Here is a 26,518-nt window from a genome sequence, read left to right as displayed (position 1 = left end):
TGAAATTAGTAGGGACACCAGTGGTGACCCTTACCTCCCACCTCCTGCAAGAGGAGCATGCACCTGCCCTAGCCTTCACACCCTCTGCATTAAACAGCTGAGAGATTAAATAGATGAGGGAGAGAAAACCCAAAAAGGTCTGACCTTACCAAGCCTCCACACATGTGTACTGTCTCTGGATAAGCCAAAGCTGAAATATATCAGTTTATTTGCCCAGCAATCCCAGTGTCCGCATCCATTACTGTTGAGCCTTCACTCCGCCTATTCGTGAGGTAAGTTCTCACCGCTCCTGCTGCAAAATGGAGAGCCCCTGTCAGTCTTCTGAATCTAGCAAATATAATCTTAACTGATTTAACCTCTCCTCAGATGTCAGTCCTCTCATCCCAAGAACTGTGTGGTAATCCTTTGCTGTACTCTGCTCTATCATACAAACATTTTTCCACGGATAGGGTTACCAAAACTGCAAGCAATATTCCAGGTGTGGTCTTACCAAGGGCCTTGTACAATTGCAGCAACTCCTCCCTGTTCCTGTACTCTAATGCCATCATTCTGAAGGCCAACATGTCCTTTGCCATCTTTATACCTGTATGCTTACTTTTAGCAATTGCTGTATGAGGGCATTCAGCTTTCTATGCACATTCCTCTCTCTAAATTTATTGCCATTTTAGGTGGTAATCTGCCTTCCCGTTTTTGTTACCAAGTATTTCCATGTCTTGAGGTAACTCCAGTTGGACACTTATGCAATATTGTGCCTGGGTTTTTGTATTGGGCTTTGGCAACTGGTAGCTGGGGCTACTCCTGTCCTATGAACTACAGGTTACAACATACAAGGGATAGGAGCAAGAGTAGAACATGCTGGCTTGTCAAGTCTGTTCCATTGTTCATTATGACCAGAGCTAACCTTGACTCTGCTCTATTTCCCTGCCTTGAATGTATGAGAGACTAAAAATCTGTCTAAAATAAAACAAAGAACTACATTTGCTGGAGATTTAAAACATGGAAAAACAGAAACAGCTGGAAGAACTCAGCAGGCATTACAGCATCTGTGGAGAGAAAAGAGAGTTAATGTTTTTGAGTCCAATGATCCTCCTTCAGAACTGACAGCATCATATTTTTAGTGATGTGGGTCGGAGGTGGGGAGATGGTGGAGAAAAGTGAATGGTTCGGTGGAGATGGTGCCCAGAGAAAGAGAAGAAAAGAAAAGGTTAATCTAAGGAATGGAGATAGTAAGGCAGGGAACAGAAGAAACTTAGAAAGGTGTTAGTAAGGGCTATGAGTGAGTGAAAATGGGTTGGCTGTGCCCATGTCATACCAGGATGTGAGGTGTAGGGGTGGATAATAAATGTCAGAGGAGGTGTTCATGCTCTGAAATGATTAAATTCAATATTGAGTCCTCAAGGCTGTAATGTCCACAAGTGGAAAATGAAGCGTTATGTTTTGGCTTGCATTGACCACTGCAACAGAATTGAGATAGAATCATTGTCAAGCTAACATAATGGTGGGTTGTCAAAGTTGCAAGCACCTAGAAGCTGGGGATCATTTTTATGGACAAGTGTAGGTGTTTGGAAAGCGGTCACCCAGTTGGTGCTCTCTATAAATCCAAATACGAAATGAGAAGTAGTAGAGGAAAAGTATTCGGAGAATGAGTGACTGCTTTGTGGTTTTTTTATACTGTTGTCCAGTCATTTGACCTATCTGTATCTCTTTGAAACGTTTGTGTCCTCCTCATGACTTGCGTTTCCAACTAGCTTTGTACTATCAGCAACACAAAAATAATGGGTTGTTTTCTATTGTAAGAAGCTAGAGAATTTGCTGTTGGATCTGATTTAACAATTTGCTTATTTTCAGTGTAACAGTAGTTAGTGGTCTTAATTAATGGTCATTTTTCCCATCTAATAATTTTATCAACAGATACTGGACGCATCATGATGAACGGTTTTTATATATGTTGATGGAATACGTGCCTGGAGGAGAACTGTTTTCTTACTTACGTAATCTTGGACGTTTCAACAATAGTTCTGGACTTTTTTACTCTGCAGAGATTGTGTGTGCAATAGAATATCTACATGCCAAAGATATAGTTTACAGAGACTTAAAGCCTGAAAATATTCTACTGGACAGAGAAGGTCATATTAAGCTTACTGACTTTGGATTTGCAAAAAAACTTGTTGACCGGTGAGTCCTCTTTACCCTTGCTTAATTAATTGATCATAAAAGTGTCTGCCCACTTTTATACCATTTTGTGCAATGGAGCAAGCTATGTTGGAACTCTGGTCTGTTTCCAGGCTGTACAATGCTCTTAATTTGTAAGCAAAATAACAGTCCATGCTTCGTTTCTGTTGTTGCTTTAAGTCAGTGTTCTGAAATTTCATTTTGAGGTTGTCCTCCAATATATAAAATAATTCTTCACTCTGTGTTAAATAGCTCAGGATTTGATAAAATAATGTATTAGACATAAAATGCTTTGTCTGGAAAATAACCAATTGAGTTAGAAATTTATTCCAGTTTCTGACTAAATGCTATGTATTAGAGTTGAATGCCACAGGCTTGGAAAGTCCCGGGTTGGGTTGAATTCAGTTGATGTATTTGGCCTTGCTACTGTTAGACTGAGTAAAAGGAAGGATGATCTTGGTGTTTATTATTGATTGATGTTTAAGGACTGCTATTCATGTAGAACAGGATTGAGCTCAGCCTGGCCTGACACTTTGAATGTAATTTTTCCATTAACTATAGATTAAAGAACCAGAATTATGAAGAGTCAGTGCTGTGGGCTAGACTTCCTGCCAGTGTGTTTTTCTATCCAAACTATTGATGAAAAAATGAGAAAATGCAAAGGCTCTATGGCAAAGTTCGTATGAGTTACTGGTCTAAACCAGTGAGAGTTATGTTGAGTTTTAAACTTCGAAGTGTTCTAAATTAATTTTGAATAACTGCAAACATAGCTGGTTCAGACCCTAAAGCAGTGTTTTTGATTGCATGACCTACATAAGGCTTAAATTGGGAATTCATGGGTGGCTAATTACATTTTTGGTGATTAAGTCAAAAATGGACTGGTGGGCTTAGTTAGGAGTGCACTCTTGTTAATGATTTTCTTGGTGTGTGTATTTTTTGATCAATGTGCGTGCTTTCATTACTTGCTTACTAGCCGTTGGTTATCTTCTAAATTGGTACAGATTACCAATCAAGGGCATTGTGGTAGTAACAATAATTCCTGGCTTTTCACATTCCATGAATGAATAAAAGTAAACAGGTGAACTGGAAACACCAGTAAGATAAGTATGAACAAGAAGGCTCAATGTAGCTGGTTGAAACAGTTGGCAATGACAGTTACAGCCCACCAGAGGAAACACAGCTGAATTAGTACCTAGTAGCTTTCAAAGGGCGGGTAGTATCTGATGTACTTAACGGGCTTTTCAGCAAACTTGGCAATGGCTCTGTTGAAGTTTAAAGTACTGCTTACAACAGCTGGACCAAACGCTTGAAGCTGTCCAAGATTTTTTTTTTCTCCCCTTTTATTAATCTTTCCTGGGATACAGTGTATAGTGGTAATATCACTGGGTGAGTAATCCAGAACACCAGTTAATATTCTGAGGACATAGCTTAATGGTGACCATACTGTCAAGTTGGTTACCTTTTTAAAACCCATCTGGTTCACTAATGTCCTCTAGGAGAGGAAATTTGCTATCCTTACCTGGTCTGGTCTACATGTGGTAACAGACCATCCAGTCTCAGAACTCCATCACTGTTCCTTCACTATTGCTTGGTCAAAATCCTGGAACTTCCTGCCAAATAGCATGATGGATGCATCTCCACCACATAGACTGCAATCCTTCAAGAAGGCAGCTGAATATCTTTCTAACAACCGATTTGGATTGGACAATAAATGCTGACCTATGTGACGCCCATATCACATGATTTAAAAAAAAAATTATTCACAAGATGTGGGCATCGCTGCCTAGCAGAGCATTTATTGCCTATTACCCCCAGAGGGCAGTTAACTGTCAACCACATGGATGTGGATCTGGAGTCACACAAGCCAGACCAGGTAAGCATGGCAGTTTCCATCTGGACGTTAGTAAACCAGATGGGTTTTTTCCAGCAATCAACAGTAGATTCATGGTCATCATTTGACACTTAGTTCCTGGCTTTTTTTTACTGAATTCAAATTCCACAATCTGACATGGTGGGATTCAACCTGTGTCTCCAGAACATTGCCTGGGTTTATGGATTAACAGACAAAAAGTATGGCGCTGGCAAATCACAGCAGGTCAGGCAGCATCCGAGGAGCAGGAGAAATCGGTGTTTTGGGCATAAGCCCTTCATCAGGACGAGGGTTATGAAGGCCTTTTACAGCGCCTCACTTTTCGACTCTGATCTCCAGCATCTGCAGTTTTCACTTTCTTCTTTATGGATTGACAGTCCAGTGATTATACCACTGGGCCAACGCCTCCCCCATTTACAAAATTTAACAATTTACAAAACAAAAGAATGATAGGATTGGATAGGTATTTAGATTAGAGTGGTGTTGGAAAAGCACAGCAGGTCAGGCAGCATCCGAGGAGCAGGAAAATCAACATTTCGGGCAAAAGCCCTTCATCAGGAATGGATGGGGATTGGACAGGTTGTATTTGTCCTCCTTGTTGTGGACAGGACATTCCCCGGCAGTTTTCCACATTACCAGGTGGATGTCAGTGTTATGGCTATATTGGAACAGCTTTTCTATGGGCACAGCTAGTTCTGGAGAACACTTTTTCAGTATTGTAGCCAAAATATAGTTAGGCCCCATAGCCTTTGCAATGTCCAATGCATTCAACTGTTTCTTGATAGCATGAATTGAAATAACTGAAAACTGGCATCTGTGATAGTGGAGAATCTCAGGAGGCCACGATGAATCAGCCATTAAACCTATCTGTCTGAAGATTGTTGCAAATGCTTCAGCCTTGTCTTTTTAAAATTTAAACTAATATTTATGTTTAACAATTTGTATTTCTATTTAGTTATATTTATTTTATCTATTTGTATTTAATACATCTTTTAATGGAGAAAGACTGTAAGAAGCTGCAGCTTTCGAATAGGGATTTGGGTGTACTTGTGCAAGAAACACAAAGCTAGGACACAGGTGCAGCACATAATGGGGAAGGCGAGTAGAATGTTGGCCTTTATTTCAATGGGGTTGGAGTATAGATTTGGGAAATCTTACTGCAACTGTGCTGGTGAGACCATATCTAGAGTACTATGAGCAGTTTTGGTCCCCTTTGTTGAAGGAAAGATATTGTTTCATTGGAGGCAGTTCAGAGAAAATTCATGAGGATGATCCCAGTATGGAGGGATTGCCTTATCTGCAAAGGTTAAATATATTGGAACTCTACTCGCTGAAGTTTAGAAGAATGAGAGATCTCATCGAAACATATGTGATTTTTAAGGGGCTTGATAGGGTAAATGTAGAGAGGAATTTTTTATTCATTCATTGTATGAGGGCATCATGGGCTAGATCATTTACTGCCCATTCCTAATTGCCCAGAGGGCAGATAAGCGTCAGCCGCATTCTTTGATGTTTTCCCCTAGAAGTAAAGGATGCCAATTTAAGACGGAAATGATGGGGCATTCCTTCTCTTGAAGGGTTGAGTCTCTGCAACACCTTGCCAGAGAGTGCTTGTGTATACTTAAAGCTGAGATAGATGAATTCTCGATCAGTAAGCCAGAATGATGCTGAGAATACTTGTGGAGTCATATCCCCCAGGTAATTATTTAATTGTCTAACACCATTCACAGCTGGATGCAACATTACTGTAGTGTGAGTTGAGAATCCATATCCATGTTTAAGGACTTTGAAGGACACTGGAAACCATAGAGTTGTTTGGATATTTTCTGAATTGAGCAGTATCATGTGATTTCTTGGAATTTTCAGTAAATGGGCTGTGACCCATAGGGTCATAGAAGTGTTCTGACACTGAAGGAGGTCATTCGGCACATCGTGCCTGTGCTGGCTTGTTAAATGAGTATAATTACCTAACCCATCTGCTATTTGCAGAAGTCAAACGTTTTTGTGCGATAAGGATCCTGCTGTTTTTCTGCAAATCAACTCCCATTCGCAAAACAGCTAAGCTAAGCAATAAGAGATGGCTTTTTTTTTAATTATGGGGAGAAAAAAAAACTACCTTTTGAGAAGATGAAGGGTCAAAGATCCCTCTAAACTATGCAGCCACTGGAAAGCCCTTTGCATCCTGGAGACATACACAGGTGGAGAAAAGATTGAAGGGAACATTGCCCTGGGCTATGCTAATTGTTTCCTAGCAACTCTTTTTGGCCTTGGAATTCTGTTATTGTGGACCCAGAAGTCAGAATAGTAATGACACCTTGAAGGTGCAAGAAGCTCCTAAATAATAGAATTTCCAGATGCCAGTGTTTCTTTCTATCTGTGAAAGACTGTGACCACTGAAGTCCAAGTTGTTTCAAATTAGCTGGATGTTTATCATCATTCTACGGCTGTCAGCAATTCATCTTTGTTGAAAGAAAATTTCAGGGGTCATGAGAAGTTACCTTTATGAATGCTCAGTGTTGAGTGACAAGCAGTATTCAAAATTGATCCCTCAGCATAGTGTCAGAGCACACAATGTGATGGATCATATCCTGAATGTGAAGGTGGGGCTTTATAATTAAGCACTGCTGTAGATACTATGATGAGGATCTGCATCAGACCGATGTAATGAGGACAAGATCAAGTAGTACTTTTTCTCTTGTTGCCTTTGTCGCCATTTGCTAAAGGCCCACTTTAGTACAGGGACAGGTCAGTCAGTTGGGGTGCCACTGAGCACTCCTGGTAACCAACATGGAACTTCCTCACCTAGAGTAAATTCTGCACCCTTGTTTACCTTGGTATGCCCTGTCAAATTGTATTGAACATAGAGGAGAACTGATTAATTTGCTGAGTGATGGCAGTAGGTGGCAATCAAGTTTTCTTTGCCCATGCTTGACTTGAATTCATGAAACTTTATGGGGTCTGGAGTCAATATTACCATTCAGGTAATAGTCTATTTTGCTGTTACTCCTACCAAAATGTATGACTTAACATTTACTAACATTGTATTCCATCTGCAAGATCTTTGCCCACTCGCTCAATGTATCGGTGCTCCTCTGCAAAGTTCACAGTCCTCTGCGCACTTTGCTCTGCCACTCATCTTAGTGTCATTGGCAAATTTTGACACCGTACGTGTGGTCTCCAACTCCAAATCATCTATATTAATTGTAAATAATTGTGGTCCCAGCACTGATCCCAGAGACACACCATTAGTCACTGATTGCCAGCCAGAATAGCACTCATTTATCCCTACTCTTTGCTTCCTGTCAGTTAACCAATCCTCTATCCATGCTAATACTCTACCCCTAACACCATGCATCTTTATCTTATGTAGCAGCCTCGTGTGGCACCTTGTCAAAAGCCTTTGGAAATCTGGGTACACAACATCCATTGGGTCCCCATTGTTCACCTTGCTTGAAATACTTCGTAGAATTCCAAAAGACTTGTGAAGCATGACTAGCCGTTCATGAACCTACAATGGGGCGGTTTCTTTCGAGATGCGCTGCTATTTCTTCCTTGATAAGATGCTTGAGTGTATTCCCCACTACAGAGGTTAAGCTCGCTGGTGTATAATTCCCCATCTTTTGTCTCCTTTCCATTTTTAACAGTGATGTCACATTTGCTATTTTCCAATCTGCTAGGACTGCCCCAGAGTCCAGCAAATTTTGGAAAATTACCACCAGTCCACCTGCTATTTCTCCTGCCATCTCTTTTAGTACTCTGGGATGCATTCCATCAGGGCCAGGAGACCTATCTATCCTTAGCTCCATTAGCTTACCCAACACTAGCTCTTCCGTAATAATAATTGTTTCCAGGTCCTCACCTACCTTCGTCTCTTTGTCGCTTACTGGCATGTTAATAGTATCCTCCGCTGTGACGAGCGATGCAAAGTACCTCTTCAATGCCTCAGCCATTTCATCATAACCCATATCTAACTGCCCCTTCTGATCCTCGAAAGGACCAACATTTACTTTAGCCACTCTTTGTTTTATATATTTATAGAAACCTTTGTTATCTGTCTTCATATTCCGTGCTAGTTTTTTTCTCATACCCTTTCTTACTTTTCTTTATAGCTTTTTTTGTGGTTTTCAGTTGACCTTTACAGTTTTCCTAATCTTCTAGATTCTTGCTGTGTTTAGTGACTTTATGTGCCTTCTCTTTCACTTTGATAGCCTGCCTTATTTCCTTGGACACTCATGCCACTGTTGGAATATTGCGTGCAAGTCTGGTCTCCTTCCTGTCGGAAAGATGTTGTGAAACTTGAAAGGGTCCAGAAAAGATTTACAAGGAGGTTGCCAGGGTTGGAGAATTTGAGCTATAGCGAGAGGCTGAACAGGCTGGGGCTGTTTTCCCTGGAGCGTCGGAGGCTGAGGGGTGACCTATAGAGGTTTATAAAATTAATTAGGCAAAGTCTTTTCCCTGAGGTGGGGGCATTCAGAACTAGAGGGCATAGGTTTAGGGTGAGAGGGGAAAGATATAAAAGAGATCTACAGGGCAACTATTTCATAGAGGGTGGTGCATGTATGGAATGAGCTACCAGAGGAAGTGGTGGAGGCTATACAACTGCAACATTCAAGAGGCATTTGGATAGATATATGATTAGGAAGGGTTTGGAGGGATATGGGCTGGGTGCTGGCAGGTGGGATTAGATTGGATTGGGATATCTGGTCGGCATGGGCGTGTTGGACCGAAGGGTCTTGTTTCCATGCTGTACATCTCTATGACTCTATGGCAGGTTGCACCTCCCCTTACAGTCCTTCCTTCTCATTAGAGTATACTTTTGCTGAGCACTTTGAAAAATTTCTTTGAAGGTCCGTCAACTGTAACCACCACTGTTATTATAGAATCCCACAAAAGCTCTTAAGGTCTTCTTTTAGTTTTTGTCTCTCTAAAAATTTTTGGATTTTCTTTACACTTAATCTATTTCTCTAATTACTCTGTTCAGAGATGTTGTTACTCACCTCTGGGGCAGGTGGAACTTGAATCTGGGTCGCTCGGTCCTGGGGTAGGGAGACTACCACTGCACCACAAGAGGACCCCTCTAAAGGTCTGCTTTTACTTCCATCCTTGTTAATTGAATTCACATTTCACCTCCTGTCATCCTGGGATTCTAACCAATGTCTGTAGAACAATAGCCTGGATCTCTTGATGAGTAGTCAAGTGACAGTTCTTCATTTATCCTTCCTGTGGAGTACTTTAGGACATTTTGAGGTGGTAGAAAGCTCTCAATAAATTAAGGCTGTTCATTTGTTTAAGGTGGCAGTGCATAAATCATGAGCCTATGTATTTCTTTAACTTCTCATGTTAGAAAAATGTAGGTTTTTCAGTTTGTGGCATTTTGTCCTTTGCTTTTCATAGACAGTTTTGGGGACTCATATGGAAAATTCAACTACTCTGGATTGGTTGCAAGTTTCTGCTTGCACACTGAGCTGTGGAGACAAGTATTCATATAGATCCTCTGACAGAAGTATGAAAATATGTATAACCAATTTAAATAAAAATTATATGATGAGGGCAAGATGGCCAAAAGGCAGTTAATAATTAAGCATTTTACTGTTTGTCTGGAGTCACATGTAAGCCAGACCAAATCGAGGTGGCAGATTTCCTTCTCTTAAAAAACATTAGTGAATTAGATAGGATTTGACATCAATCGGCAGTGATGGCATGGTTGCCATTAGGCTAGCTTGTTTTTCCAGGGTTGTTTTTTTGTTGAATTCTGATTTAACCATCTGCCATGGTGGGATTTGAACTTGTGGTCTTAGAATCTTAGCTTGGGTTTCTGGTATAGTGACATTATCATGAGGCCACCTGTGTTCATTTCTGCTTACCATGTTTTTCTTTTTTTAAGTTTGTTTCCATGTAGCATTCTCGCTACATAGCATATCCTTCTTAGATTTATTTCAAAGCTTAAAAACAAACGATTGTGTTGACCATGGAATGTCGACCAGTCGAAGTTGAATTGTCAATCAGTCGTTACCCTTTTCTTAACTTTTTTCATTTATCCATAAGATGTGGACTTCGCTTGTTGGCCAGCATTTATTTCTAGTTGCCCTTGAGGTGTTGATAAGATTCCTCCTTGAACTGCTGCAATTCACTTTAAGGCCGATCCACAATACTGTTAAGGAGAGATTTTGACCCAGCGACACTGAAGGAATTGCAGTATATTCCCAGGACAGGATGGAAACTTGCAGTGGTGGTGTTCCCATGTATCTGCTACCATTGCTCTCCTAAATGGTAGTAGTCATGAGTTTGGAAGGTTTTGTCTAAGGAGTCTTGGAGAATTTCTGCAGTGCATCTTGTTGCAGGTACTGACCTTTGGTGGTGGAGTGTCGGCCAGTTCCCCTTTCAGTCAAAGCAAAACGCTATGAGACGCAGTAGAGTTTTACCTCTTTCATCTTTACTCTGAGCCCTGGAGGAAGAGAGGATGATTGCCCATGGGCAATCAGGGATGTGAGATCCCAGTCTTCTTTCAAACAACAGTTTCTCAATGAACTATATTGTCATTTTACAGGAAGGAGCATCCAGATAAGGCAACATACATATTAATTGGGTTACCATTGCAGTCAACGAATATCAATAGCAGCGACCAAGTCCTCTACTATTATCCAATGAATGTTCTTAACCTTATTAACTGGATTCATACAATGGGTAGTTTTCCCCTTGTTAAACCAATGTAGTGTACAAAATCCCACGCAAGGACTGTACAAAACACTACATAGGACAAACAGGAAGACAGCTAATGATCCGCATCCATGAACACCAACTAGCCACGAAACGACACGACCAGCTATCCTTAGTAGCCCCACACACAGATGACAAGCAACATGAATTCGACTGGGACAACACCACTATTATAGGACAAACCAAACAGAACAGCCAGGGAATTCCTAGAGGCATGGCACTCATCCACAGATTCAATCAATAAGCACATCGACCTGGACCCAATATACCGGCCACTGCAGCAGACAGCTGGAACTGACAACCGGAAGCGGCAGATTCAAACCACTACAAATGGCGGACGAAAGATCACAGAAGCGCTTCACAGGAGGCTCCCAAGCACTGACGATGTCACCTAGACAGGGGACGAAACGTCTGCAACACAAATTCCCAGCTCCGGCAAACAGAACCACAACAATGAGCACCCGAGCTACAAATCCTCTCACAAACTTCAATTCTGACTTGCATGGGTGATGTTTGATTTTTAAATTCAAACCTTAACTTCTAAATCCTCAGATAAAACAGCCTGTCCACATCCACCCTGTCAAGACCTCTCAGGATCTTAGATGCTTCATTCAAGACATCTCTAACTCTTCCAAACTTCAGTAGATACAAGCCCAGCATATCTAATCAGTTTTTGATAAGAGCTCTATCACTCCAGACACTGGTCTGGTAAACCTTCTGCAGACTGCCTCCAATGTATTTATGTTGTTCTTCAATAAGGAGACCAATACTATACTCAGTACTCCAGATGCAATCTCTCGCTGTTTAGATAATATACTGTTTTTATTCTTGCTGCCAAAATAGACAGTCATTTTCTCACATATTTCATTGTGCCCACTCATTTAACTTATTTATATATTTTTCTATGGTTTTTATATTATCTTTGCTACTTACTTTCCTACGTAACTCAGTACTATCAACAAATTTGGCAGCAATGCCTACCTTCCCTTCATCCAAGTCCTACAGATAAATTGGAAGCAGTTGAGGTCCCAGCACCAATACCTGTGGCACTCTACTCAGCGCATCCAAATATTCTATCCAGACATTGATGCAAAATAGCATGCAAAGAAAAACTGCATTGCCTATGATTTCCATGGATGCTTCATTTCTTGAGAATCAAGCCAAAATCTTTAGCCAGAAGGTGCTTGAATTGCGCACAGTTTCTTTTTAGCAGGTTGGTTGGGCATGCAGTTTCAAAGTTAAGCATATCCTCGCAAACTAACTTGTGCACATATGACTTGAAGTCTGTTCTCTTCATGATCTGTACTTTGAGATGACCTCATGAACTCTGGTATAAGTTTGATTTATTAGCTTAAACTGATGTTTTAAAATATCCTTTTAATGCAATCTCTGGCTGTCTATCACTTCAATCACATCAATAAAAATCTTTTCATCATGCTGCAGCGTTGTATTGTTGCATTGTGTGCATTCCTTTACTGTCTGTCTTAGGATTTCTCTCATCAAAGGAAGCTATTACAAGAATAACCCATCCAGTGGTTAATAGAATTGTAGATTCCTGTTTTAAGATGCATTGTGTATTCATAACTCATCAGTATCTTGTCTTTCCACCAATGGTAGCTCACCTATCTACCTGTGAACGACATAAGGATGAATTGAATGTAAATCGAGCTCAAAAACTAGACATGGGTATCTGTATAATTTTCCATTGCTTTGTACGGTCTGGAAGGAGAGATCATATCTGAAGTGAGGCAAAGCCTGAGGAAACAGTTTGGGGGATTTGAAGGAAGCATGGGGATAGAACTGTTAAATCTTTTTTTCTTACTCCAGTATTAAAGTTCAGTAGTCTCATGAAAAGGTTAATAAGGTAGCCAAGCTAACTGAGGGGCAATTATCAATCAATCACCTGAAAAGGAGGAGATTCTTTTCTAAATGGGGAAAGGCTTTGGAAATCTGAAGTGCTGTGGGACTTCGAAGTCCTAGTTCAAGATTCTCTTAAAGTGAATGTGCAGGTTTAGTTGACAGGAAGGCAAATGCAATGTTACTTTCATCTTAAGCATAGAATGCAATAGCAGGGTTGTACTGCTGAGGTAGCATAAAGTTGTGGTAAAAACATATTTGGAATATTGTGAGCAGTTTTGGGACCTGCTTCTAAGGAATGATGTGCTGGCATTGGAGAGGATCCAGAGGAAGTTTGAGAATGGTCCTGGGGCTGAAGGGCTTATCATATGAGGAGCGGTTAAAGACTCTTGATTTGTACTCTATATAGTTTAGAAAGATGAAGGGGAACTGATTGAAACTTACAGAATACTGAGAGGCCGAGATAGAAGGGACGTGGAGAAGATATTTCCAATAGTCGGAGAGATTGTTATCCAAGGACACAGCCTCCCTTGAGAGCTGATGAGCAATTTCTTCAGCCAGAGGATGTTAATCTGTGAAACTCCATTGCAGCAAAGGGATGTGGATGCCAAATCATTGAATGTCTTTAAGACAGAGATAAGTAGGTTCTTTATAGGTAAGGGGATCAAGGGTTACATGGAAATGACAGGAGAATGTGGTTCAGAAACATACCAGTCATGATTGAATGGTTGAGTAGACTAATGGGCCAAATATTCTAATGCTGATCCTATTCCTTCTGGTCTTTTGACCACCATAATAGAGTAAACTGGTTCTTTCTCTTCCATTGCAGCTTCAAGGAATGTTTCATTGGATCTTCTGCCAGTCTAAGGTTTTGACAATAAAGAATATGACAATTTATCTTGACATCACTATTCTTTACAGATATGCCAACTGAAATGTTGTGTGCAGATTTTTACAGGGTTGAAACATTGAGGCCACTCGTTGCAATAGGCTTATACGAAACCAACTTCACGTTACAAAATAAACATGGAAAAGTGGCTCATCTTGCTTGCTTTTCCTAGATTTGATAGAAAAGCAACTAGTGATTCATGCGTTTATCACGGTGAACAGATTTCAAAGTTGAGCACTTGATGCTGTCAGTATCCTTTGGAGCATAGGAGCAGGAGAAGACCATTCACCCCCTTGAGCTTTTGCACTGAACCTTACCAACAAGGTAACACATTTTAGAATTAATTCCTTTTATGCGAATGTTTTGATGCTTCAGGTTAAAATCAAATTTGAGTGACTGGACAGGCAGAGGAAGAATGACACTATTGGCTTGTTTTTATCGTTCATTTATGATCTAAGCAGGTATCTGGAAAATCAGGGAATGTGTATTAAATTTATAATATACTCAATAGTTTCACTCGTGCTAACGGCCAATACTATGCAAGTAGTGCACAATTAGCAGTTCAGTTCTATGTTCATTCTTGTTTGCAGTCAAACGTGGTCAGTATTTGATTAATATTGTATGTGATTCTTGCTGTGCTGACATAGGTAAAGTTGCCAGTTCAAATTCAGTTTCAGAAATGAACACAATCTTGTCTGCATTTCCATTGTCATATTCTGGGTACATGCAGTACCATAGTTTTGAAACTATAAACTGATTCTACCTGCAGTTTCAAGTGGATGTCATGATTTTGAAATTAAGTTATTTCCTGTGTTCTAACCAGCTGGATATATGTTTGAAAGTGGTGAATTTAGTGCGCTACAGAGCTAGGGCTAGAGAATTGTACAAGTTGAGTAACTCTTTTGGGAGCTGGTGCAGCGACAATGTGTCAAGTGGGCACCGCTTGTATTGAAAACTTCTATGATTATGTGATTAGAAAGGAAAGGCGTTAACAAAGTAAACTTGGGTCTTATAAACCATGTGAGTTTGGTGAATCAATAATGGAAAATAAGGTGGTAGATGCTACATTGGAGTGGTAGGGGGTGTGTGTGATTGAGGTTCGAGTCCTCTGTGCTGCATTGGGGAAGGGGTATGTGATTGAGGTTCAAATCCTTTGCACGACAGTGGGATTCAAGTCCCCTGGGATGGGTTAAGTTGAGGTTAGAGTCCTCTGTGTGGTACTGGGGTTCAAGTCCCCTGGGTTGAGGGGAGGTGTGATTGAGTTTCGAATCTTCTGAGCAGTACTGGGTGGGTTTGGCTTGAGGTTAGAGTCGTCTGTGCAATACTAGGGTTAGAGTCCCCTGGGATGGGTTGATTTGTGGTTCAAGTCCTCTGCACTGTGCTGAGATTCGTGCTTTGTGTTTGTGAGCTTCAAGCTCTCTTTGTTTAAGTAAGGTTGGAGTTCTGTGTTTTATTGGGGTTCGAGTGTTTTGTGTTTTAAGTGGGATTCAAGCCCCTGTGAGGAGTAAAGTGAGAAAAGGGTTAAAATCCACCCCCCACCCCCACCCGGGGCGGAGTTTGAGGCTCTGAGTCTTTGTTCTGGGGGAAGAGAGTGGCTTGGACTGTGGCGCCATGTGGTCTGCTGCAAGAGCTTTCTCTTTATCAGTGTAATTTCAGTGAGAGGATGTAAAATAAACAAAAAAACTGAAATGAAGGTTGTACTAGTACTTGGGTTGAAAAAGGAAAGTTTCAATGTAAATTGTGCCATGCTGAGTGTGTTTGATATTTAAAACTTCTGGTGTGTTAAATTACTGGTTCAGAAAAGCCATTCAAGTGACTGTTTTGCCTTGTTTGAATCAGGATCTCAATTCAGTATATTATGTGGGCTGTGCAATGGGGCAGATTTTGTTTTTATGTCGAAATTGTACAACATTATGTCCTTTTTAAAATTATAAAACTTGTAACCTTAAAACAAGTTGACTGAATGCCTTGAGCCCCTGATGTGTTTGGAATTCTACAATACCTGTTTAAAAAGGAACAGTTGGTCAGTGGTCATGTTTGAATCAGATGAGAGTATTCAATTAAAATATCTTTGCTGTTTTTTTTAATGCAGTGTTCACAAAAAAGAGTGCATTTTGAGTTTGGTTTTATAGAGAATATTAGAATTTGAGGCTGAACTGCTTAAATTCTGTTAATTATTAAGACTTTATTGGCCCCCTTCATATTGCAAATTCAAAGAGTGTTGATCTCTACCAAAGTTGCCACTGTAATTTTGACTCTTTTATTTGGGAAGTTTCATTTGGAGAACATATTTTAAAAATTCAGCATTTGTTTCCCACGAATATTTGAGATTTAAATCTGAACTGAAATTGCCTCTTCAATTGCTAAAGCACATAAAACATTTTGTTGTTTTCTTGTTGTTCCAGACTTTTGAAATACTTTTCCTGACAGCTTTCACATTAGCCAAGTATCAATTTGTTAAAGGAAAATAATTTTTGAATAATCTGTGCGAGGTACTCGTGGGTTTGATTTTAGGACTGTTGATTGTTGTTTATAATTGACTGTACTGCCTAAACAATTCAATTTAGAAGTTTATGGATTGTATAAAACGTGATGATGTCATAAATAGTGAACAGAGTCATAGACTTCAGAAATTCGAAGACGGTTGAAAGAGGCAATTTAGTGTAGTTAAATGTGTGATGTCTTCATACTGATAACCATGTTGGCAAGGAAGGAACAAGAAAGGAAATGAAAAGATACTTTCAGAAGCTAGCATCGTCTCTGGGGTTTCGCCATTCCCAGGTAAAGCACTCCTTTGGGCCACCACCCACCCCTCCACAACCTGATCCAATGGATTCAATCAGCTTCCCAGACACGAGCACGAAAAGTGAAGAAACTAGCAATGAAGAGGAGGTCGGTACGCTTTTTGTCAATGGCCTTCCTATGGACATTAAACCACGTGAGCTTTACCTGGTCTTTTGATCATTTAAGGGATATGAAGGTTCACTGATCAAGCTAACATTAAAACAGCCAGTTGCCTTTGTTACATTTACAGCAGAGCGGGAGCAGAAGCAGCAAAGAATGCTGCATTCACCTAGCCTGCAGTTGCAGCTGCTGCACTGCACACTGATGCGCTGGTACCCTCTATCTGAAGCATCTCTGGAAAAATGGAAGTCTCATCAGCTTTGTTAAGCATTTAATTGCCCTTATCCAAGAAATCAGATTTTTCTGTAGAGTGATGCTCAAGGACAGACTGAATTTTGTTTTCAGGTTGGACTTTACTGAAGGCGATTGAGGAGAACTGGCTCCTTTCCACTCGACTTAGATGGGATGGAGTGGTCATTAAGGACTGTGGAGTTAAGAACATTACTGGTGTTTTTTTCCCACATGGGAGGATTCTTCAAACTCTCATTACTGTAACAGACTAGTATTTTTTGTTCTAATCATTGTATGATGTGTGCCAATAGCTTAAATACTAGCTGTCAGAATCTTATGAAAGCTGGTAATGCCATTGTTTATCATGAAATGATAAAAGGAGGGAATGAGAATGTGTATAGGGTATAAGCAGCCAGGGAAAGAGTTAAGTTCTGAGTTTTGTGAAACAAGGTTCAGCTGAGCGCAGGCAGGGAAAGAGTTAAACAAGGGGTTCAGCTGAGCATGACTCAGGTCCGATAATAGCTTATAGCTAACAATGGGGTGCTGGAGGCAAAGGTAATGGGTTAACAAGTTGGAAAAGCATTCATTATGTAGAACCATTTAACAATGCTAGAAACATCTCATTATGTAAGGTTAGTGTAACAAGGTGAAAAGTATTCATTATGTGAAGTCAGTTATTCATTGTCTAACAGCAGATGGCTTAATCTTTTACTGTTGAAGCTCACTGATTGTAACGGTCACCCAATTAATATGTATATTGCCTTATCTGGATGTTCCTCTCTATAAATGACTATAAGTTCAATGAGAAACTGCTGTTCCAGAGATGACCATGAACTCATGTCTCTGTGCACCTGGGCGATCATTCTGTCTCCCTCCAGGGCCCAGAATAAAGATGAAGGAGTTAAAATTACTGTGTCTCTGAGGGTGGTGTTGAGCAGGTGTTGCACGAAGTAACATCGTGGAAATCCCAGAAATCGAAGGAAGGGAGGAATTCAAGAAAATTCCGAGCACAATTAAATTGCACCCAAACAAAACAGCAATGTTCAGTCAGTTGCTCAATTAAAGAACAGACTAGATCTTAGATTGAAATTAGCCCTTAAATTATTGCTTAAAATATGAGGATATAACAGAAAACATTTCATTCAAAGGGTGGTGGGAATCTGGAATTCTCGGCATGTAAGGGAGATATATCTGGACGCAGGTTTGCTTGCTGAGCTGGAAGGTTCATTTTCAAACGTTTTGTTGCCATATTAGGTAACATCTTCAGTGAGCCTCCAGACGAAGCACTTCTGATGCTTCCTGCTTTCTATTTATATGTTTGGGTTTCTTTGGATTGGTGATGTCCTTTCCTGTGATAGCCATTTCCTGTGGTGATGTCATTTCCTGTTCTTTTTCTCAGGGGGTGGTAAATGAGATCCAAGTCAATGTGTTTGTTGATAGAACTCTGTTTGGAATGCCACGCTTCTAGGAATTCCCATATATGTCTTTGTTTGGCTTGTCCTAGGATGGACGTATTGTCCCAGTCAAAGTGGTGTCCTTCCTTATCTGTACGTAAGGATACTAGTGAGAGAGGGTCATGTCGTTTTGTGGCTAGTTGATGTTTGTGTATCCTGGTGGCTAGTTTTCTGCCTGTTTGTCCAATGTAGTGTTTGTTACAGTTCTTGCATGGTATTTTGTAAATGATATTAGTTTTGCTCGTTTGTAAGTTCATTAGCTGCTGTTTTAATGTGTTAGTGGGTTTGTGGGCTATTGTGATGCCAAGGATCTGAGTAGTCTGGTAGTCATTTCCAAGATGTCTTTGATGTAGGGGAGTGTGTCTAGGGTTTCTGGACACGTTTTGTCTGCTTGTTTGGGTTTGTTGCTGAGAAATTGGCGGATTGTGTTCATTGGGTACCCATTTACCACCCCCTGAGAAAAATAACCGGAAATGACATCACCACAGGAAATGACATCACCAACCCAAAGAAACCCAAATATATAAATAGAAAGCAGGAATCATAAGCAGTGCTTCGGAGGCTCACTGAAGATATTATCTAGTATGGTGATGAAACATCTGAAAATGAACCTTCCAGCTCAGCGAGCAAACCTACATGCAGAAAGGATGAAGTCAACTATGTTTTTTCTGCTTGGCCCCCTCGCCACCACCACAGGCCCAGCCCAACAGCTGTGTCCTTTTAAGATCTGACCAACTTGATCAGTAGTGCCAAGCCACTGTTGGTGGTGGACTTTGAAATTCCCCACACAGAGAACATTTTACCCCCTTGCCATCCGTAGCACATTCTCCAATTGTTACTCAACATGAAGGACAACTTGATTCATCAGCCAAGTACATGGTAATCAGCTGGAGGTTTCCTGACCATATTTAACCTGGAACCATGAGACTTCATGGGTTCCAGAATAAATATTAAGAGCTCACTGAGCACCATCTTGTTTAGTACTGTCCGTCACTTCTGGTTCTGTCATGGCAGTAGGGTTCAACATATTCAGGGATGGTGACTGACGTGTCTGGGGTGTTGTCTGTAAAGTCTAATGTAGTGAACGTGACTAGTAAAGCAGCAGACTGACAGTGTGTGAGACAGCTGTTCCAGTTTTGGCACGAGCTTTCACATGATGATAAAGAGGACTTTACAAGGTTGACAGGGCTGTGCCTGCTACTGTCAGCTGTGGTCCATAGGTGAATGCTGGGGGTCTGTCTGGATTTACTTAAATATTGATACAACTGAGTGGCTTGCTTGACCATTCATTGGGTAGTTGAGAGTTAACCATATTGCTGTGGGTCTGGAGTCACATTTGGCCATACCATATGTGAATCGTAGATTACTTACTTGGAGGACAGTAGTGAGCAATGAATGAAATTAATAATATTAGGGGCAAATCTCTGCTGTTTGGAGTCATACCTAATAAATAGGAAGACTGTTGTGATTGTTGGAGGTTAGTCATCTCAGCTCCAGTCCACCTCTGCAGGCGTTCCTCAGGGTAGTGTTCTTAGGCCAGCCATCTTCAGCTTCTTCTTCAATAACGTTCCCTCCATCATAAGGTCAGAAGTGGGGATGTTCACCAATGATTGCACAATGTTTAGCACCATTCACAACTCCTCAGATACTGATGCAGTTCATGTTCAAATGCAACAAGATCTGGAAAATATCCAGGCTTGGGGTTATAAGGAGCATTTGTGCCACACTAATATCAGGTAATGGCCACCTCCAGAAAGAGACTCTCTTACCCACGCCCCTTGACATTCAGTGGCGTTACCATCAATGAACCCTCCATTATTAACATCGTTGGGGTTGCCATTGACCAGCAACTCAACTGGAGTTATCTCTCAATCGCTGACTACAAGAGCAGGTCAGAGGCTAGGAGTACTCTGACAATTAATTCTCCTCCTGACTCACTATAGTCTGTCCACCATCTACAATTCAAGAGTGTGTTGGAATACTCCCCGTTTGCTTGGATGACGCAGCTCCAACAACACTCAAAGTTTGACACCATCCAGGATAAAGTGACATACTTAATCGGCAAACATTCACTCTCTCCAACACTAAAAGTTGGGCATAGCAGTGTGTGGTATCTGTAAGATGCACTTCAGATATTCACCTAAGATTCTTCGATAGCACCTTCCAAATCCACGACCACTTTTATCTCGAAGGATAAGGGCAACGGATACACTGCCATCTGCAAGTTCACTTCCGAGCCACTCGCCACTCTACTTGGAAATATGTTGCCGCTCCTTCACTGTTGCTGGGTCAAAATCTAGGAACTCTCTCTCGAGTGGCATTGTGGTTCCACCTACAGCGTATTGACTGCAGCAGTTCAAGAAGGCAGCTCACCACCATCACCTCAAGTGCAACTAGGGGTGGGCAATAAATACTAGCTAGCTAGAGATGCCCAAGTCCCACAAGTGAATAAAAATAAATAGCGAAGGCAAATAGAATATCGTTTTTATTTCAGTAAGGGAATTAAGTATTAAGTACGTAAAAGTAGGAAAGTGAAATTGAGGACTATCAGATCAGCTATGACTTCATTGAATGGTGAAGTGGGCTCAACAGGCCAAATGGCCTCCTTTAGCTCCTGAGTTTTTTTTATCTCGTGGTTTATGGATTGGCATTAAATGCTGATTCAGCTAACGCATTCCCCGTCCCAAAACAAATTCTGCCTGGAAAAGAGAGCTCATTCATGTCCTCTTGTTAGACCTGTGATTGTGATGTATTGGTTCTTCTGTAATGCTATGGTTGTATGGAACAATCACACTTTAGAAAGAGTACTAAAAGTGTTGGCGCTGTAAATACGTTACAGTCCACACATGTTTTAAAGGTTTGCACTGTAGAAATCATATTACAGCAAATTCGCGTTGATATAACGTGCATTATAATAGAATGACCTGTACATTAGTTCTTCATCACTATTATAAAGTCAACATTTTGAGCGTTCATTGCAAAATGCTCAATACAATTTTATAGGAGGCTTCCCCTTCTGTTGAGAGGGGAGATTAATATTTCAGTGAACAAGCGAGAAACTGAAACAAGTAATATAACTGTACTGTGATATCTACTCGTAATAAGCTAGCAGAGAAACCATTACAGCTCATACCATAGTTTATTTTTAGCTATCTGAATATTTGCAAATTTACACACCCTTAAAATCATTCATTCTCTCCAAATACTTGACTCCATGCAAAGTTTTTAAATGCCTAATAAATTATAAATCTGCTCTAGTTGAAGTAGCACATATATACCCATTCAAGGTATTATTTGACAATTTCTAACATAGTTCTGAGAGATCATGTTATGTGAGTTACTTCACTTTTTAATCCAGAAAAGCATTTTTGGCTATTTTTCACTCTGATGCTTCCTTCGTTTATTGTAGTAATTTTGCCTTGGGACTTCTTTCTTTACTGGCTTTATAACATGCACTTTTTATCATGATTGAACTTGTTTGCTTCGTCTCTTTCTTTTGGTGTATATACACCACCTACTGGCTGAGTCAAGTCTGAACATGTCTGAACTTTAAGGTGTTTTCTCCCACTTGTTTTGAAAGTTCAAATGTCATGCCTGTGATAGATTTGTGACCCAATCCTTTGTTTGTCCTCACACAATCTGGCCTACACGTGTCTCGACTCTGCCATGTTCCCCTCTCAAACTGGAGCCTTTCAGAACTGGGGCTCTACTTCATTCTCAAGGGCATTTCAGAACAACAGTTACAAATACTGGCTTAGCCAAAAATGCTCATGCCCATAAAAGATTTTGTTAAATTCTGGTTTTCGAAGTTATCACTCCATCTTGCCACCTTAGTCACTATCTGAATCTGAGCTCCCCACTCGCAACTTGACTGACCAATTTGACTCTGTGTGCTTCAGGCATTTATTAATTCCATCATCAGGATCTCCTGTTTGCACCTCCAACATCACTTTTCCTGACACCTGTTTCTGTTAATTTGTTGGAAATCATGGTCTATTTCTATTTTGTCTTCCAGAATCCGCAGTTGCAATGCTGTCCTCACCAGCCTTTCAGACGCTCTAACCTCCATCAGCTTTAGCTTATCCGAAACTCTGCCAATATCCTAATTTGCATTAACTTCTGTTCACCCATCATCTCTCTCTGCTTGTTATACTGCATTGATTGCCAGCATGGTAACATCTTGATATTAAAATTCTGATTCCTGTGTTAAAATTGTCCATGGCTTTCCCCTCCATATTTCTATAACCACATCTAAGCTTGCAAACCATTTTGATAGTTGATTCTTGCAAGGTAATCCATTGAGTACTAGAAGACCTCTGTCTACCTTTTTTGACGTAGTGAGGAAATAAATACAACAAAAATTATAGACTCTTCTCAAGATTTAACATTAAATAATCTAGTCATTTAAGAATCTCTAATCTAAAAATCTCATGTATCTCAATTGCCTATTTTATCATAAATATTTTTATTTATTGTATAAATTACTTGGGAATCCTTTTATTCATTCATGGGATGTGGGCATTGCTGGCTAGGCTAGCATTTCTTGCCTATCTATGGTTGCCTTCGAAGGTGTTGGTCAGCTGCTGCCTTGAGCCACTATAGTTCATTTAGTGCTGTTAGTGAAAAAATTCCAGGATTTTGACACAGCAACATTTGAAGGAGTGGCAATATATTTTTAAGTCACGACAGTATGTGTTTTGAAGGACAATTTCCAGTTGCATGTATCTGCTACTCTATTTTTAGATGGTAGAAGCCATGAATTTGATAAATATCAGTGGAGCCTTGGTGACCTGCTTCAGTGCAACTTATAGGTGGTAAACACAGCCTCCACTATGTGCGAACTGTGAAGGAATTGCATGTTAAAAAGTGATGCATGATGTATCAATTCTCTGGGCTGCTTTAAGCTGGATGGTGTGAAATCTTTTGAGTGTAGCTGTGTCTGCATACATCGAGGCAAGTGGGGAATATTATATCACACCCCTGACGGTGCCTTGGGGATGGTGAACAGGCACTGGGGAGTTAGGGGACGAGTTGTTTGATGTAGACTTCCCACCCTTTTATTTGTATTTATATGGCTGGTCCAATTCAGTTTTTGGTCAGTGGTAATCCTCAGGATATTGATACTGGGAAACTCCATATCATACAACATTTGGGCATGAATTGCTTCATGTATCTGAAGTGTCATGAATGGTGCTGAGCATTATTCAATCATGATGAACATCCTCCCGTCTGATCTTTATAATGGAGGGAAGGTTATTGATGAGTAGCCGAAGATGGTTAGGCTTTGGACACTATCCTGAGGAACTTCTGTTGAGATGTCCTGGGGCTGAGCTGGTTGACTTTGAACAACCAGACTCATCTTCCTTTGTGCTAAGTATGATTGTCACGAACAGAGGATTTTATCCTGAATCCCATTGACTCCACTTTTGGTAGACCTTCTTGGTGCTTTATTTTGATTAAATTCTGCCTTGATATCAAGAGCAATCTCTCTTTCCTCGCCACCAGGGATTAAGCATGCCCAATTGAGCTGGACCAAGACTTCAATGAGGTGAGGAACCAAGTGTCCTGGAGGACGCCATATTGATGATCTTTTATGTCCTTTTACTAATGCTTGAGAGGAGTGATGGGGTGGAATTTGTCTTTTTTGTGCAAAGGGCATACCAGGGCATAGTGGAGACATAAGCATATGTGGTGGGAAACTAAATAGATTTTCTACTGAAATGCTTCTAAATTTTTTAGTAATTTATTTTTAATCAAGAGTAGGTTATTCTTTACAATTAAGCATTTGTACGTTGGTTATCAGAACACTTTAGTGCATGTCTACCCTGGGAATGATCTGCTTCATCACAGTTTGAGGAAAGTGTGTTGTCATTTTTAATTGTAAAACAGGTGCAGACATTGTATAAAGTTGGTAGTTATTTTGTGGGTTTTTTGGGGGGAATGTCTTGCAGTTTGATACTGAGCACCTTTGTTTTTAGATAATGTAAAATTAATATACATCTTTTTAAGACTTCCTTCTAACATGAAGAGCTCACCAAATTTCTTGGGTCAAGGAGAAATATTAAGCGAGTATTTGCTTTGAAAATAATGGAGAGTTTAATGCATACACATATCATTGTACGAATAATGTAGCAGTTTGTGATGAAGAAGAGCCCTTAGAGTTGTGTAATAGCAGATTGCCAGACTATTGGTGTTGATCCATCATATGCTCTAAGAAGTCTTCTGAACACTTTCAAGTCTCAAGAAATTGTTGAATTTGTGCCAGTAAAGCAAATCAAGTGTGTTGTAGAAATTTGAAAGAATGATTTAAAGCCACTTTGAATCTTCAACTTCCATTCTTGCAATGCCACTTGACCTCTCCAGGAAGAACAATGTTGAAACCGTACAGTACAATTCCCATAGGCAGTAAATTGTCCTCATAAATGGTTAAAACTTTGAAATACTTTTCCTTTTTGTTTCTGCCTCTTTCATTGTTCCAATCCATTTTCCTTTCTCCTCGGTGCCAGTTTTAATTCTAATTCTCCAACATGCCTGTTTATTTTGCTAACTTGAAATCTCATTAGTTAAGATAGCAAACTTTTGGTCCCATCAATCATCGAAGTCCCATATGGTCTGTTTTCTTCACTGTGCAGTTATTAGCTCACACTTTGAAAACTAGGTCTTTTCCACTTGATTGATTAGGAGGCAGGAGATCAGCAAAATGGGCACGCTCTGCTCCAGCCTATTCTAGGCCATTACTTTTGAATGATTGAAACTATTGAATGAATCCATTAATGTGACCAAGGGTTGTGTTGTTTAAGAACCCATTTTTGATGGACTTTAGTTATCTAGTGTGAAGGGTCTGTAGAAGGGAGACTCAAATCCATTTCATTGTGTCATAGAGTCTATTGGAGAGATGACAGCACGGAAACAGACCCTTCAGTCCAACTCGTCCATGCTGACCAGATATCCCAATCCAATCTAGTCCCACCTGCCAGCGTCTGGCCCCTAGCCCTCCAAACCCTTCCTATTCATATACCCATCCAGATTCCTCTTAAATGTTGCAATTGTACTCGCCTCCACAACTTCCTCTGGCAGCTCATTCCACACATGCACCACCCTCTGTGTGAAAAAAATTGCCCCTTAGGGGGTCTCTTTTATATCTTTCCCCCCTCACCCTAAACCTATGCCCTCTAGTTCTGGACTCCCCCACCACAGGGGTGTTTACCCTATCCATGCCCCTCATGATTTTATAAACCTTTTTAGGGTCACCCCTCAGCCTCTGACGGTCAAGGGAAAACAGCCCCAACCTATTCAACGTTTCCCTATAGCTCAACTCCTCCAACCCTGGCAACATCCTTGTAAATCTTTTCTGAACCCTTTCAAGTTTCACAACATCTTTCTGATAGGAAAGAGACCAGAATTGCATGCAATATTCCAAATGTGGCCTAACCAATGTTCCGTACAGCCGCAACATGACCTCCCAACTCTTGTACTCAATACTCTGGCCAATAAAGGAAAGCGTACCAAACCGCCTTCTGCACTTTCCTATCTACCTGCAACTGTACTTTCAAGGAGCTGTGAACCTGCACTTCAAGGTCTCTTTGTTCAGCAACACTCCCTCAGACCTTATCATTAAGTGTATAAGTCCTGTTAAGATTTGTTTTCCCAAAATGCAGTACCTCGCATTTATCTAAATTAAACTCCAACTGCCACTTTACAGCCCATTGGCCCATCTGATCGAGATCCTGTTGTAATCCGAGGTAACCTTCTTCATTGTCCACTACACTTCAATTTTGGTGTCATCTGCAAACTTACTAACTCTACCTCTTATGCTCACATCCAAGTAATTTATATAAATGATGAAAAGTCTTGTGACACTCCACTAGCCACAGGCCTCCAGTCTGAAAAACAACCCTCCACCACCACCCTCTGTCTTTTACCTTCGAGCCTGTTTTGTATCCAAATGGCCAATTCTCCCTGTATTCCATGAGATCTAACCTTGCTAACCAGTTTCCCATGGGGAACCTTGTCTAACACCTTACTGAAGTCCATATAAATAACGACTACTGCTCTGCCCTCATCAAGTTGCCTGTTATTTCTTAAAAAAATCCAATCAATTTTGTGAGACATGATTTCCCATGTACTGGATCAGTGGTGCTGGAAGAGCACAGCAATTCAGGCAGCATCCGAGGACAGGCAAAATCGACGTTTCGGGCAAAAGCCCTTCATCAGGAATAAAGGCAGAGAGCCTGAAGCGTGGAGAGAGAAACTAGAGGAGGGTGGGGGTGGGGAGAGAGTGGCATAGAGTACAATAGGTCAGTGGGGAAGGAGATGAAGGTGATAGGTCAGGGAGGAGAGGGTGGAGTGGATAGGTGGAAAAGGATCTGGGCAGGTCAGACAAGTCCGGACAGGTCAGGGGATCAGGATTTCCCATGTACAAAG

General features: G+C 40.7%; 1 protein-coding gene across 1 annotated transcript in view; it reads left to right on the top strand.

Moving 5' to 3' along the window:
* Window positions 1-26,518, top strand: part of prkx (protein kinase X-linked) — a 131,621-nt gene that overhangs the window by 48,050 nt on the left and 57,053 nt on the right. Inside the window, exon 3 of the mRNA XM_087988399.1 lies at window positions 1,912-2,175. Within this exon, the coding sequence (XP_087844525.1) occupies window positions 1,912-2,175 (264 nt within the window). The remainder of the gene's footprint in view (window positions 1-1,911; window positions 2,176-26,518) is intronic.

Source organism: Chiloscyllium plagiosum, unplaced genomic scaffold (assembly GCF_037043375.1).
Source record: "Chiloscyllium plagiosum isolate Xiang-an unplaced genomic scaffold, Cpla_swu_hap1 HiC_scaffold_6, whole genome shotgun sequence".
Classification (NCBI taxonomy): domain Eukaryota; kingdom Metazoa; phylum Chordata; class Chondrichthyes; order Orectolobiformes; family Hemiscylliidae; genus Chiloscyllium; species Chiloscyllium plagiosum.
This window is presented reverse-complemented; position numbering and strand designations above follow the sequence as displayed.